At 46.4% G+C, this 14,842-nt stretch overlaps 1 protein-coding gene across 1 annotated transcript in view; it reads right to left on the bottom strand.

The window, feature by feature from the left end:
• Nucleotides 1–3,157: 3,157 nt before the first annotated feature.
• LOC119107468 (protein arginine N-methyltransferase 1) overlaps nucleotides 3,158–14,842 on the bottom strand; it is a 20,937-nt gene continuing 9,252 nt past the window's right edge. The window contains exon 6 of the mRNA XM_037230913.1: nucleotides 3,158–3,163. Coding sequence (XP_037086808.1) covers nucleotides 3,158–3,163 — 6 coding nt within the window. The remainder of the gene's footprint in view (nucleotides 3,164–14,842) is intronic.

Genomic DNA, 14,842 nt, shown 5'->3' with positions numbered 1-14,842 from the left:
ATGCCGGTCGTGAATCGTCGTGCATTATTCATGAAAGAACCTTCGGTACTCAGATATCACATAAGCTAAACACGTTTTTCCGTGCAAAACACGCGCAAAGCAAACACTCTAGGTTACCAAATAGTTGTTCGCGATCACTCAGTTTGCTGGGAGATATCCTCAGGAAACCTTAGGAGGAGGTATCTCTCCCCTTTCAGAGTAGGGTGCAATTCCCATTGCCACAACTCCTTGACTGTTGCCGTGATATTCCTAAGAAGTTCACCAATAAAGCATTTAAGAGGTGCTTCTATCGAAACCTGAAATTCACGGTGCCATTTCTCTCTCTTCACTCGTTGTTTTGCCGTTAAATGGGCCAGCAGATGTTTCCAGAAGGCCGCCTTCATTTAAATTTGGGCCTAAATTTGGGCCGTCTAAATTTCAAAGCGCTTCGTTAAGTCTCGTGCGGCCGTTTATACTGGAAGTGACCTCAGCTTGAGCAATGTAACGCAGTCGAAAAGTGTGTTTTTTAGTTCGTATGGGCTGCGTGGGTACATTAATGTTCACAAACAGGCTCGAGACAGTGCGCGCGGCGAGCTCGTGGCTGCCTTTGCACAGGCTGTCTGCCCTGCTTCTGCGTGCAGCGGCAGTTGGCCGCGTGGCGTTCGCGGAGTGCGCGGCCGGGGTCGCGGCGCGTCGGGCGCGGTATAAAGCAGCGGCGCCGAGCGTGCCCGCCAGTGCCGGTCTCCCCGGCCCCCGTCAGCCACGCTCCGGCCAGCCGAGCAGGCGCTGCGGTCACCGTCGGCCCGGACGGCGCTGCGCATCCGCTGTCTTCACACTGTGGTGCGGCACCCACGGCGAGGACAGGTGAGGTGATGTTCTCAAACGCCCCACGAAGGCTTGAAGCCGCTGATAGAAGGCTCGAAGAGAAGTCTGCATAGCGACACACGCATAATGAAGCCCCGCCTCGTGATGAAGAGGCGCTTATTCATATGAGTGTACCTAATTTCGATTAAGACATATTCATTGTCGCCTGATGACCCCCAGAGAGGGCGCTCACAGCCGTCACTGTTGGGGAGAGGGGGGGGGGATGGGGTTTGGGTGGGATGGAACGCAAGCGTTGCTCGCGTGATCGGAACGAGCAATTATTTTAGACGAGGCGCACCGATTCATATTTCATCTAGCATAACGCCGTTCAGACCGGTCAGGAAAAGGCTACGCGCCGTTCACCTAATTCGCGCTTGTCGTTTGCACATCGGGTAGTCAATGCAGAACAGTTATATGCTGGCGTTGTTAGTTCTACTTCACATGGCACATCCTAGGGAGTGGATGCCAACTTATTCGAAAGCTTTCTTTACTTTCATGTCTGCAGGCTTTTTCTTTCATCCATGTTCATGCCGTTTATAACAGATGCAGACAGAAAGTGAGGGACGAAGCCTCCTGCGGCGCTAGGTACATCAATAAACGTCGTCCCTTATCTTGTGATTCCTTTACCGGTCGGAGTATGATAACAGAGCCCTTTGTTTTGGGATTCCTTTACTTGACTGATTTAGGGTGGCAGGGAGTCCTTTGTCTTGTGATTCCTTTACTGAACTTTTTTGGATCATATTCCACAGTAAGACATTTGTTTTGTGATTCCCTCTCGGGACTGAGGTAGGGTCACAGAGAGGTCTTTGTCTTGTCACTCAATAGCTGAAATGGTGTAGGATCACGGGAAGGGAATTGTTAAGTGGCTCCTTTGCTTAAGTGATGTAAGAACAAAGGAAGTCATCTGTTTGGGATAGGTTTATTGGACTAAACCAGGGTCACAGGGAGCCCCTGTTTTGTAATCAGTTTACTGGATTGGTGCAAAATCACAGGGCGCCCTTTGTAATGCAATGTCATTAATTTGAATGATTTGCGACACAATGGGTTCTTGGTTTTGTATTCTTTCACTGGGCTGATGTAGGGGAGGGACAAGAAGAATGACCGACGCCAGCAAACAGAGCGCTAAGTTAGTCCGTAATGGAGAACACCTAGACACCACTACGTTCAGGAGACCTAGCTGGGTAATCCAGATGCACATAAGTCATGTGGTACGCGCTTGCATGTTGGCAGAAGCCGTGAGATATCTCACATTGGAATAGATGTTCGTATGTCTTAGGCATATGGGTCGTGCTTCGTATCTCTTTAAAGGTCGTTTGACCGCCCAGTGTCCCTCCGCGCCCATGAAGAATCCAAATCATCCCAGTCGCTAACACGCGAAGAGCTGTGCAGCGCTGCTGGGGTCGGAATAATCATGGTTTACGTTCTCTAAGGCATGCTATGATACTCTTGTCTCGAGTCGGAACTTAGCCAATAACTGAAATGGATGGTCTTTGGCATGCCCGGTCACACTGCTATAACAGCTTTTGGCAGGGCTGGTTGGTTTGCTGTCGTAATTCATAACGTAATTCAGCTCATGTTCTGTAAGAATGCTACGTCGTTGGCAGTCAGTTCCCATATGGCAAGCCAGAGTGTGCCTACAACAGATTGCCGAGTTATTCATACGTTAGAAATAGATCGAGGTGTTTTGTGTGCATTGCCCCTCACAAAAGCATTCAGGTAACGTTGTTGATATCAATGTTGGCAGCATTAGTATTGATAGTGATATTGATATTGATATTGATATTATATAAGGCAGTCTAGCAAATAATGCTATCCAATTGTCGAAAATAAGTTACATAACAAGCCACGGAGCGCTGGCACCGTTGAGTAGTGTGGAATATTTTATGTTAGCATAGCGAATGTTCCATGTATATATTTACCCAATGGCGCGAGTAGGGAAGACAGTATAGGGTAGTATTCTTTAGTAACGGTGTTCGTAAATCGTGTTGGATGAGCAATTGTGAATCGCTGTTTACGTCTCCACTAACTGAATTTTCATGTTCTGTAAGCGTTGCTGATGAGACTCTAGGACGTGACTCCAAGGACGAATAGGTTGAGGAGCACGCTATCAGCGATCAAGCTGGAATGAAAGCTACTGTGTGCCAGAGAGGCCAGTAAGTCCGCTGTATGTCAGAATACCATGTCTCTAATTTTCCGTTCAGAGTTGAAGTCAGCCCTTCGTTGTCACAGACACGACTGGCTGGGTCGCATTGTGTCGCTCCTGGTCGTATTGTGTCGCTCCTGGTCATATTGTGTCGCTCCTGATCGTATCGTGTCACTCCTGGTCGCGGAAGCCACGCGGTCAGGGACGGTGTCGGAACTGGCCTCCAAAGTGGGCAGATTTTTTAAGCCAGCTCTTTTCATTCGTCACGATGAGCCTAACAGTAAGCTTCGAGAAAAGTGCACTGGTCATGATCTTCCAACGCAGTACCTTTGTCCATATCCAGGGCTTTAAGTCAATTGATGTTGACACATATTTGGGCCGCGGTCCCACTCCCAAGCTTAGCGCTGTTATCTGGGAACTTACGGCGCGACTATACATACCTGAGCGTGGTGAGATCGCGTACTTAATGCGTTCTGAATAGCAGTGTTGTTCCCTGACGGGTAGTCAGCTGCAGAGAATTGCACTGACCGGCAGGCCAGGCGCCTTAATGACGGGGTCGCCCCGGCTCAGTGACACTCTGCCGATGTGATTTATTGCCCGCTGGTCATGCATTGTACCGACTGAGCCGCCCCCACGTAGCCGTGGTAACATGGGCCGTCAGGCAGGTATGCAAGGGGCAGACCACGGGAACGCATTCGGTTGTTGGGGCTCGAACTTCCCCAGGTCCCCAACTTGCAACTTAGCTCTGTCAACTCGGCGGAGACCCACTTGAACCGTGCCGATGAGACTCCGAGGCGTGCGAAGAAAAACAAACCACAAATGTTTTTTCCTTGTCCTCCAATGGCACTGGAAATTGACTCAATGCGGAAAGAAAACAGCACTCAGGATAACATAACTTGACTGACCTGGGTTGGAGTCACACCAACCGGTTGAGGGAAGCACCCCTGAGGCAAATCGAGCCCGTGTGTACGATGTCGCCTGGTTTCCGTGCCATCAGTGAACCCGGACGCGTTTCATGATTTCGATTTCAAGCGTCATGGACGTATTGTGCCCAGTCAGATGCCCAATCAGAACAATTTCATGCTGAGAGTCATGACGTCAAGTATTCGCGCATGTTTTAGCTCCAGTGGCCCGGCCTGGCCATGCCAGACACACTTAAACGGGCGGAGGCATCTTTGCAAACAATGAATGTATTGCCAGAATGCTATCGACAGCAGGTGGCAAGAATATGGTTTCAAAACGTGTCGACGTAAGCTATCTTATCACGGGGTGCATTTCTGCAACGTCCCAATGTCACTACCATTTCACCTGCCAGTGTAGCATGGGAAACGCGGATTTTTTCAAAGCGCGGAAAGACATACAAACACTGGTCAGAACAGGGTTGAGATTTTGACCACCAGATGTCAGAGCAGCACGAGGCCTACTTATTTCTACTACGACAAAACAAACGATTGTCCAGGTGAAAACGTAGGTGGGCGTGTGCAGACTGTTCCGTGCAATCCTGTGCAGGGTGTGGATCCAGCCGTCTCCGGCTGGATCCTGATCCGTCTCCGGCTGAACAAATGACTTACAAATCACCGAACGGTCTTAACACAATGGGTGCGTCAGTAGAGGATGTGGTACTAGCAGATCAGGAAGAAGCCAATGCCACCGTTTACGAAGGCGATATCAAACACAAGACACTGAAGCTTAAACCGTTATATTTTGCATATACATACATGCATATATCTACCTATCTATCTATCTATCTGTATATATACACACACACACACACACACACATATATATATATATATATATATATATATATATATATATATATATATATGTGTGTGTGTGTGTGTGTGTGTGTGTGTGTGTGGTTGTGTGTGTGTGTGTGTGTGTGTGTGTGTGTGTGTGTGTGTGTGTGTGTGTGTGTGTGTGTGTGTGTGTGTGTGTGTGTGTGTGTGTGTGTGTGTGTTGTGTGTGTGTGTGTGTGTGTGTGTGTGTGTGTGTGTATGCGTATGTATATGCATTATATCAGACTATCATGATTATTGTGACCAGCGTGTTATCAATATATTTTTTGGAAGGATTGAGACGAGATATTGGTATCTTTTATGGAATACTTGCGCGGACAATCGTCCCCGTCTGGTGTGTTAGAATTTACGCAACGTTGAGCCCAGTTAACTGTGCGGCCGTTGTCAGCTTCTGTTGGGTGCTGGGAAGAATTAAATGGTGTTCGACTTTCAGGTATATACGCATCACAGACCAAATTCTCTCCTTGGAATTGTTGGGATTCGAACATGCCCAGTGGGTAGAGCACTGGACTCGGAAAGCCAAATGCCATTCAGTCCTTCTCAAGAGTCAATAACGCCTGGCGATGGCAGGAACGTTAATTTTTTCCGAAAGGTTGTCTAAACACACACACCAAATGAAGATGATAATCCAAACAATCATTTTACCGGTGATGAAACTAAGGTAAGTTCCTTTTTATTCCGTCTCAGCCACCAAACAAAATGAGCTTTTCCAAATTTTTCGATCCTGTTGATTGGAATTGCTTGGCCTTGGTTGGACCGAAGCATACCAATATACAGGCACTATCATTTTGACTCATGTGCACGGACGTACAAGTGATTGTGCTAAATAGCAATGTACCTCCGTTCGCAATGCACTACTGAAAGGAGGATGTTCCAACCCTTTGAAATGACCCACATGCCTGGGTTATCCAAGACGACAGGCTATATGTGCTCCATATGTTGAGATATAATCCACATAGTGATAATAACTATGGCTGATATCACCTCACTCGTCCCACGGCGCAACAAGTGTTTTACTCCCGCACAGATTAGCCACTGTATTTGTCTATGCAGATGACGAACAGCACCGAACGCTGATATGTGAAATTGATTCAAGTGGTTGAAAATGTGCTACTATGACCCCCGCATTGACAGATGCGATGGAAGCGAGGATATATGTCACTCTTTGGCGGTTGTTTGGCCAATCTGCCGTTTAGTTTGGTTTTGCCAGTGAGTGGTGCGTTTTCGTAGGTTGTCCTCCTGTCGGATTCAGTCAGCCTGTTTTGTCATGCAGGCGGAAGAGGTGTGCCAGATTTGCACCAACAAACTTAGACATTGATATTTCTGTGGCGCTGAAGATGCTGTCTATATTTTCTGTACCATGGCCTGCACGCCGTATGGCAGTTGTTTTCCATTGGTTGAACCCGGCTATCAGTTCTGCCCTACCGACTAGAATCGGCCGTCAGTTTTGTCGCGCTGGTTAAACAGCAAACAGTCCAGCACCTTCTGCATTGTAATGTACAACACGTTTCAAGCGCCTCCATCCACAAAAATTCCCACAACCCTAGCATCCTTGGACAAAATTTACTATGAAAAACATGCTTGAAGTGTGCCTGAATTCAAATACATTGGCCCATAAATCAGAAGTGTGAAAAGCTTTCAGGACGTGATGGGAAAGCGCGGTGTTATGTAGCCCCTAAGTGTATCACCACGGACAAATGTTAGGCTTTTACAAAAAGTAGACGTGAGAGACGCAGTCCTTACCGAAGATGAAGAGGCCCATGTTCGATTTTTCAAAATCTTCCTGTCCATTCAATAACAACACGAACTGACACGCAAAAAAATCGGGGGGGGGGGCAATATACAGCATGGAAGTCAACAGCAATAGTTTCGTCTCACTACTAGTGTTTGTCCGTTACTACTGTCTTGCTGACATTGCTCTCCTGGTCCCAGATGCTGCTCTCTCTACTCGTACCGCTCACCACCTGCCTGTGCGGTCGGATGCTCGTCAGGCGCTGCGAATGCCGCTCTCAGAGGTGAGAAGTTGCCAACGCACTATGCCCTGTCACGAGGTGTAAGGCCACGCTCCGTTCTCGTTACCGTTTGCCAGGTGCGAAAGGCCTGTTGCGCTCAGAAGTGAGAACGTGCTTATGGCTGCTGCGCTACAATCAGGTTGGCCCCATTCTCAATGTGATAACCACGCAGAGGTGAGAACGGCTCGTGCTGCCTGCGCTACCAGCCATCATGTGATCCACGCAAGGTGAGCAACGGCATCTGCGCTCCAGTGGGATACCACGCAGAGGTAAGGAACGGCTCATGTGCTGCTGCGCTTAGCAGGTGCACATATTTGGGTCCATTCTCATGTCGTACCTCACGCAGAGGGTCCATTTCAATTGATCACGCGAGTCGATATGCTGCTGCGCTACCAGCCAGGCTCGGGTCCCATTCTCAACTTGATACCACACAGAGGTCAGAACGGCTCATGCTGCTGCGTTACCAGTCAGGTTCGGATCCCACTCTCAACTTGATACCACACAGAGGTGAGAACGGCTCATGCTGCTGCGCTACCAGTCAGATTTGGGCTCCATTCTCAACTTGATACCACGCAGAGGTGACAACGGACTCATGCTGCTGCGTTACCAGTCAGGTTCGGATCCCACTCTCAACTTGATACCACGCAGAGGTGAGAACGGCTCATGCTGCTGCGCTACCAGTCAGGTTCGGATCTCGCTCTCAACTTGATGGCATGCAGAGGGCGACAGACCATTGCTGCCACTCAGGTGTGAACAGCTCACTCGCTGCTTCAACCATTTGGAGACGATGCAGGCTGCTTCGTTTGTTACCGCTTCTTCTCATGCGCGAAATGAGCTAGCCCGTGTTACTGCGGTCCCTCAGCGGTGAGCTGGGCCGCTCTGTTGTAGTTACTGCCACTCAGAGGTGTGATATACATCCTCGTAGTTTCTGCGCCCGTAGCTGAGGCCGTCTTCCGATGTTGCTACCATTGCAATGAGATGCCAAACTTCTCTTAATGCTAGCACGGCTATGCGAATCTCTCTTTGTTGCACCACTTAAATGAGAGTATCCCACTGGTCTTACCAATGACGCTCTTGTCGAAAAAATCATTACCTTGTTGGCTGGCAACTGACTTCGACTTGGACCTAACATGGTTATGCGCACTGGGTTTGAGAACCTAAGCTATCTGGGGCCGATGCGTTGTAATAAAAAGGATGTCAAAAATTGAGAAGTACTTCGTAAATTAAACATAATTCTGTAGTAGATAAGCTTTTGGGTCAACCGGTGTCTGCTAACTCCTCGCATGTCCAGAAATATCTGTGTTAAGACGTCGAATGGCTCAAGTATCTACGGCATTATGAAGATTTGTTCCATGCTTTTTGTGATGAAAGTGAAGGGATGTAACCTTTGTCATTGCCATTGCATCATGTCTATTTTAAGACGGCACAATGTTGCGAGGAAACGCAACCACGTATGTTGAGCTTATGTTGTTTGTTTTGTCAGGCTTTGCTTGCGTTTGGCGATAGGCCATACAGCCATTAATATTCTTAATTTCTTCCCCTAGTCCTTCTTTCCAACTGGAGAGACGTAGAGCTGCGAGAACATCACGCCACGATGCCATATGTTATAGGTATGTGACGGTACAGCTTGGCTGAGATCCGATCAGTGGTAATGGAACGCCCGTTGCCCATATAGGCATATATGTGTCATGGCATCCATGTCATCGTTCGATTGTGGCTGTCCGATTTTACATTCGGTACTAAAACAATGCCGGCATGACTGAGTTAATCGTCATTTTGCTTTCATTCCTTGCGACCTCTGGCACGCATAGAAAACCTTGAACCGTTGGTACCGCTGAGAACATTGGGACGCACAGGGACCACTCAACATTTGTATGGGGTTTTGAATTCATAACTATTTTCGAGATGATTCCCTGCAGTTTACACTCATGCCCTTTTCGATGCTTTAAAACGTGCTGTTTCTGAACTCGATGCACGTGAATTTGTTCAGCTTATGACGTGCCTCTTACGGGAGTCACCCAGACATGCACGACGCCACAGAAATGACCAGGTAATTGCCCCTCCGACTTGTGTGGCTGACAACCCCCTTTAACGCTGCGAGTGAGTGCTAGTAAATTATTGAGTGGTTCTAACGGGCTGTCATCGGCGGACTTTGGTCACGACTACTTCAAGCATTCTCATGCATGATTTATTCCTCCCTATCGCATAACACCATTCCTGCCGGGTCTGCACCACCCAGGGGTGTCAATATTTGCAAACTAGAGTGGGGCCGAGCCGAGGGCACGATAACCCACCCCTCCCCCATTTTTTCTCACAAGACGTAGCCCAGTTTATTTTGATGTAACGCAATATACGCTTTTAATTTTTGTATAATCCACAAATTTTTTTTAATTTAGGCAGTGCTGTAGTCATGCAAAGGTGGCTCCAGGGAGCACGCATTGGACTCACGCGTCTCTCCGGATCGACAAGTGAAGGTGCCCTTTAGAAGCCGGCTTAGGGAGTCGAAGGCGCTCTTCTACGGTGGACATGGTAGGCGGCACGCACTTTGGTTGTGGGGACGGAGAATAGAGACTTAGGAAGAACTTCGGTCGTCCCCCAACTACGACGCTTTGTTACGAGGGTAGTTACGAGGTAGCGGTTCTAGTGTTGGTAAGCACACAGCCATATACGAGAAACACACGTCTGTATGGGGAGGCAAAAATCTGGCTAAATTAAGGGATTTAGCTAAAAGCCTAGGGGCTCAACCTATCGGGGAAAATTAGACCCCCTACTCCAGGTTTTTGTCCTTAAATTAGGCCAAAGCACCCAAATTCCTTTGCAATATGGTGCTGCCTTATTAATGTTAAGATTTTCTGTGGCATGCGAGTGGTGCACACAAAATTTGATTGCATTTGGCGCCGTACCACATTTTTCAACCCAAAATCTGGCCATGGGACCAATGATTACTATCACCAATACTTGTCTGGGATCTAGGATAACAACAGGCTGCTTTCTTTAGAAACCTAACGAAATGCGCTGTAAAAAGGATTAGGATGAGTTTATTGTAACTATGGTGTAGAAAATGTGTGTACTTTTAATGGAACTTTCATATGCATAGTTATGTTTAACATGCACTCGGGGCAGGAATCAATTTGACCCCTCCCCTTTACGAAGGTTTTCCAAAATAATTTCTAACCGGTGTGGCGTAGCCGTTCTAGCGTTGGTAGGTGTGCAGCTACAGACGACAATCATACGTTGCTATGGAGAGGCAAACATCCGGCTACATTACCGACGCAGTATTAACGCCGCCCCGCCACGTCAGCCTCTGTATAGATGTAAACAACTTTGGATATGGAAAGCTATATGCACATGGTCGGGTCGCTGACCTAAGGCAGGTCGAAATGAGACCATCATTATCAGCAAAGCCAATTCCTGTGAAATCCCTTAAGCTGATACGAAATTGTTACATTAAAGGAAGCATGCCCCCTATTTTACTTTTCACTCATTGTTACATCAGAGGCGTACGATGTAATCAGAAATACCGGTTTTCTCGAAATTCTTCTGAATAGCTCAGAATTTCGATTTAAAGTAAGCGACCCTGTGGAAGAAATCTCATTTGACTCCATGTTCATCACTACGAACGTGATACATTTCATTTGCCATGCTTTTTCGAACGTGTGTGCTCTGTAATGTCTACAACACGCTGTTCCAAAATGTTTTGGTAATAAATGCCACGATAGCTTGAAACACCCTGCTTATACAAAAGGATATGTGAGCATGAAACTGTTTCCCCGCGAATTCAACGAAACATTATACGGTGACTTTGACTCCCCCCTTTGGCGTTTTCCGCAGTTGCTCTTTTCGGGGCGCACTTTGGCTTTGGAAATGGGAGTATCACATGATCTATGTGACGCAATGCTTCAAGATTGAACCAACCAAATTCTTGATAACAGATCTTTGCCCGCTCGGCCAATCACAACAGCGTTCTTTTATTCACACTAGCAGAGGTGCGCAAAGTCTTCGTCATGACGACCAGACGTTGATGGTGCAATTTAGGCTAAAAAACAAGCTAGACTGATATCGTTATTTTGTCTTGACGGTGCTGCAATGGCACAACTCAGTGCTATTATTATATGTGCCTAGTCCTGAGGTTTCACTAGAGCATGTTTTTAAAATATGCTCGAATGGTGGGACACTTCTTTTTAACAAAGCCATAAATTTAAAGCTGTTTAGACATTTAGCCAGTTGAGGTCAGATTGCGAAAATCCTCTTGTACATAGGTCAGTACAGACGTCTCAGACGTTTAATCTGGACTCTTACAGGTCAGAGGAGGTCACCGACCTAAAATTACCCATATCGACCTATTTCACCTGTGCGACACAACCGTCCCGACCGGTGTAACCTGCAATAAATACCAGTGCAATTTTGCTTAAAACAGGTATCTAGGGTTAAGGCGTTTGCATGAGGAGGTCTGAAAGTACTTCGGATGCCGATCTGGAGTTTGATCTTATTGGGCCCAAAGGATAACAGGTATTTTGAACAGGTCTACCTCAAAATTGGATGCAACGGGGTCATGCACAAGCGTCTTTGCGTTGTAAATCTAGTGTTTCTTGTTTTTTCTTTTTTATCTCTGTAGTCAAATTGACCTCCTCCCCTACCGAGCGTGTCACAATCAGCCAGGCACCCGTGCGAGTATTTAATTGCTGTGGAACGTCTGAGGCGAGCGTAAATGTCAATGGAATGGATACATGCCGTATTGATATATATATATATATATATATATATATATATATATATATATATAATGACCTGTACATATAAACAACACATATGTACATAGATATGAAATGTCTGTAACACATTTTCATTTCATGAGGGCTAGCTCTCCCTTAGCATAACAAAGCAATAACAGAACAGCCTACACAACATGGTTCACTTAAGTGCAAACGATTGTGCATCATTAAACGGTAACATTTGCTGCTGTGCACGGCGATACACTTCTCCCCTTGCAGTCTGAAAGTTTTATTTAAACCCAAATGGGTGAATTCCCTGGTAATTGTAAAAGGACACCGATGCATTTTGAAGCATAAAAAGCACAGAATTCCAAATAGCACTCAAACTTTTGTGTATTTTTGCCGCAAAAGCGTACTGCAAGTCTAGGTGTAAAGTAGCATAAAGACAATACTGAAGTTATTATTAGCGGTGTATATACATTTACAATGCAATACATATACAACATATACGATACAATACATTTGTCCGTGTTCAACTATTGACGGCTGATTTCTAAGTCGCGGGGAGAGGAAAATTATTCATGTAGCAGTTAGCAGGCATTGCTTCTCTACGAACCCGTTTGCTGCAGCGCGCAAAATGCTGCGCAAAAAAACTACATTACCGCGAATGCACACCAATCGTCGTCAAAGACCAACTTTGGTAGAAATGAAGTCAACTGAAGTTATGTTGACCATATTCGTGATGTGGCGACACGGGTTTGTGTAGGTTCGTCCTTCAGAGCACATGTTTTTATATGGCTCGCCGAAGAGAGTCATTTGGCCGTTGGCTAACAGTGTCAGCATGATAACAGGACGCCAAAATTCGTGGAATTGTAGGGCACGACAAAGGTTCTGTCGCGTTATTTCGACAAGGGACCGAAACAGAATGAGCCCGTCAAACCTTCATTACCGCAATAGGACTGTGGTTAGCAGTGCAAACAATAAATTATTTGCAGCCCGCAATCCGGCTCAAAATCTGTCCCAGCAATTTTGTTTTGTTCTGTCATGTGATATATATATATATATATATATATATAGTATATATATATAGATGTATATATGCATACATATATACATATACATTTATACATATATACATCTATAATATATATATATATATATATATATATATATACTTATATTTCATAGTTGACCCAATATTTTAAAGCAACAATGCCGCATAAAAAACAACGTCGTGTCACCCGATTATATTTTCTCATGAGACCATGCAGAGAGGAAAGTCGGGTTTGAAGTAAAACAATGTAGTGTTCGTAGCCTTAAATGAGTGGCAGACAAAAGGTCACTTGGTATAAAATTTTCCACGAGACCAGTGAGTTAGTGGCGACGATATCATGTTCAGGTTGTGGGAATGAGCGTCCTAAGTTGTGTTACCGACAAAAAAGCACGTGATGGGTTTGCACCCCATTATCTTAGTTACCCATCACTTGAGGAAATAATTATGAGGTTGCGGGGATCAAGCTGCCCCGTTGCATCCGCCATGGCGACGTTACTACGCATAAAGATAGAAGAAGATAGTTCTTGTCTGTTGGTCATCTTTTGCCTGCGCTTTTTGCAGCACTCCAGTCGCAAACAAGGGGGGGGACCCCAACATTGGGGAGGGGGCTAACTCAACAGGGGCAGACATTTCGTCTCTCAATGATATACAAAGGGATTTCCTGTCATGTGAAATCTCATCGATGATCAGTTCAGATGGTACCGTGGTGTGATGGCCAGATGTTGGAGCTGCTGCGATCTTGCGAACACACTTAGCTCCCAATGTCCTACTGCTGACCTCTGGTGATGATTGGTCACTGGACTGGAAGATAACCAACCTGACCCACTCATACTTGTCTTAAGGCCATATATTCCACACAACTCGAGACAGACTTGTTTGGGGAGGCTGCAATCTGCCTGAACCAACAATGCCTCTCTCATATCCATATTCACCATGCAAGATGTTCATGTTTTTTAAACAATAAAATAGGAATGTGTGCATGCCAATGCTATTCAGTGTGCGTTAAGACTAGGTTTACAATATGTATTATGCATCTTTATAGCTGTGACGTCATGCGTGCCGGTGAGTTCTATACACTGATTTTGCTTTATGTAACGGTAAAAGCATGCAATATGTGACATTCAGCAATAATATTGCCTGGTGTCCTGCCACAAAATACTTCACTGCCTAGATTTCCTACTGCTGTTCTTTGGAGAGATACTTTTCTGCTTAGATAGTACTTACTTTCTGATAGAGATACTTTCCTGCTTAGATAGTTCTGTGTCAATGTGTTGTTGAATCGTGCCGGTCTGCGTTAATACATGAATATCTTCACGAATAAGATTTCCATGTCCTTACCCGTCCTTCACCTCTCAAACCTCACCGGTTCTCCAACTCTACAATCGCATCTTTACCCGTCCTCTACCTCTATAGCCACACCCTTACGCGTCCTCCACATTTACATCCACATCTTTACCGTCCTCTACCTTCACAACCATATCCGTTGTCGCTCGCAACCAGCGGCATATAGGCTTCACCCACCTGCTCACGTACCCGTTTGATGCCTGGTGGTGTGTATATACAAGCTATGCACGCTCGTGCGACCCGGATATCGGGAATAACACTATGACGACAGCTAACCTGCCGCAGTGCTGGACACGGCTCGTTCTGACATCTCACGTCACCAGACGTTTTCGTGCAGCCGCTGCAGCAGCGCTTGCTCGGCCGCAGGCCATCTCGATCCGGGGAAAAACGTGAGCGCTTGGGGCGACCCGATCCGCCCCGTCGTAGGTGGGCGAAACGGAAGACAGGCGCTTAACCAAGTACGGTATCCAGACAGCCTGCGAAGTCCGTAATTTTTCATAGGATAAAGACATGGAGGTATGCTACAACTATAGGGTTTTGTTGCTGGCTGGCTGTACGATTTTAGACAAATATTTCTCACTGGATCAAGCCATTTGTCGGCACCTTAAACCCTAAGACTTCACATAACCACTCTGTGTTGCTTGTCGCTATTCTAAAGAAATGGTAAGACCACGACGTGATATCAGCCATGTTTGGAGCGCGTCGGAACATTGTGTTGGCACCAGTGCGTTAAACGGCAAATCGTCGCTGATGTCATCTCCAGGAGGTGGCTGTGTTTCTCAAGAGCATGGAGTAACTTCTGGCTTATCGCCGGGACATCCACGCAAGAGGTGGCTGTCAATTCAGACAAGCAGACAAAAGCTGCCTCCGAGTTACTCTGGGATTTCTTCAGTTAGAATCAATAATGCCTACACTGCGGGATACAAGACCCAGTG

Source organism: Pollicipes pollicipes, unplaced genomic scaffold (genome assembly GCF_011947565.3).
Source record: "Pollicipes pollicipes isolate AB1234 unplaced genomic scaffold, Ppol_2.1 Scaffold_6686;HRSCAF=7923_pilon_pilon_pilon, whole genome shotgun sequence".
Lineage (NCBI taxonomy): Eukaryota > Metazoa > Arthropoda > Thecostraca > Pollicipedomorpha > Pollicipedidae > Pollicipes > Pollicipes pollicipes.
Note: the sequence above shows the minus strand (reverse complement) of the source record. Positions and strands in the feature narration are given on the sequence as shown.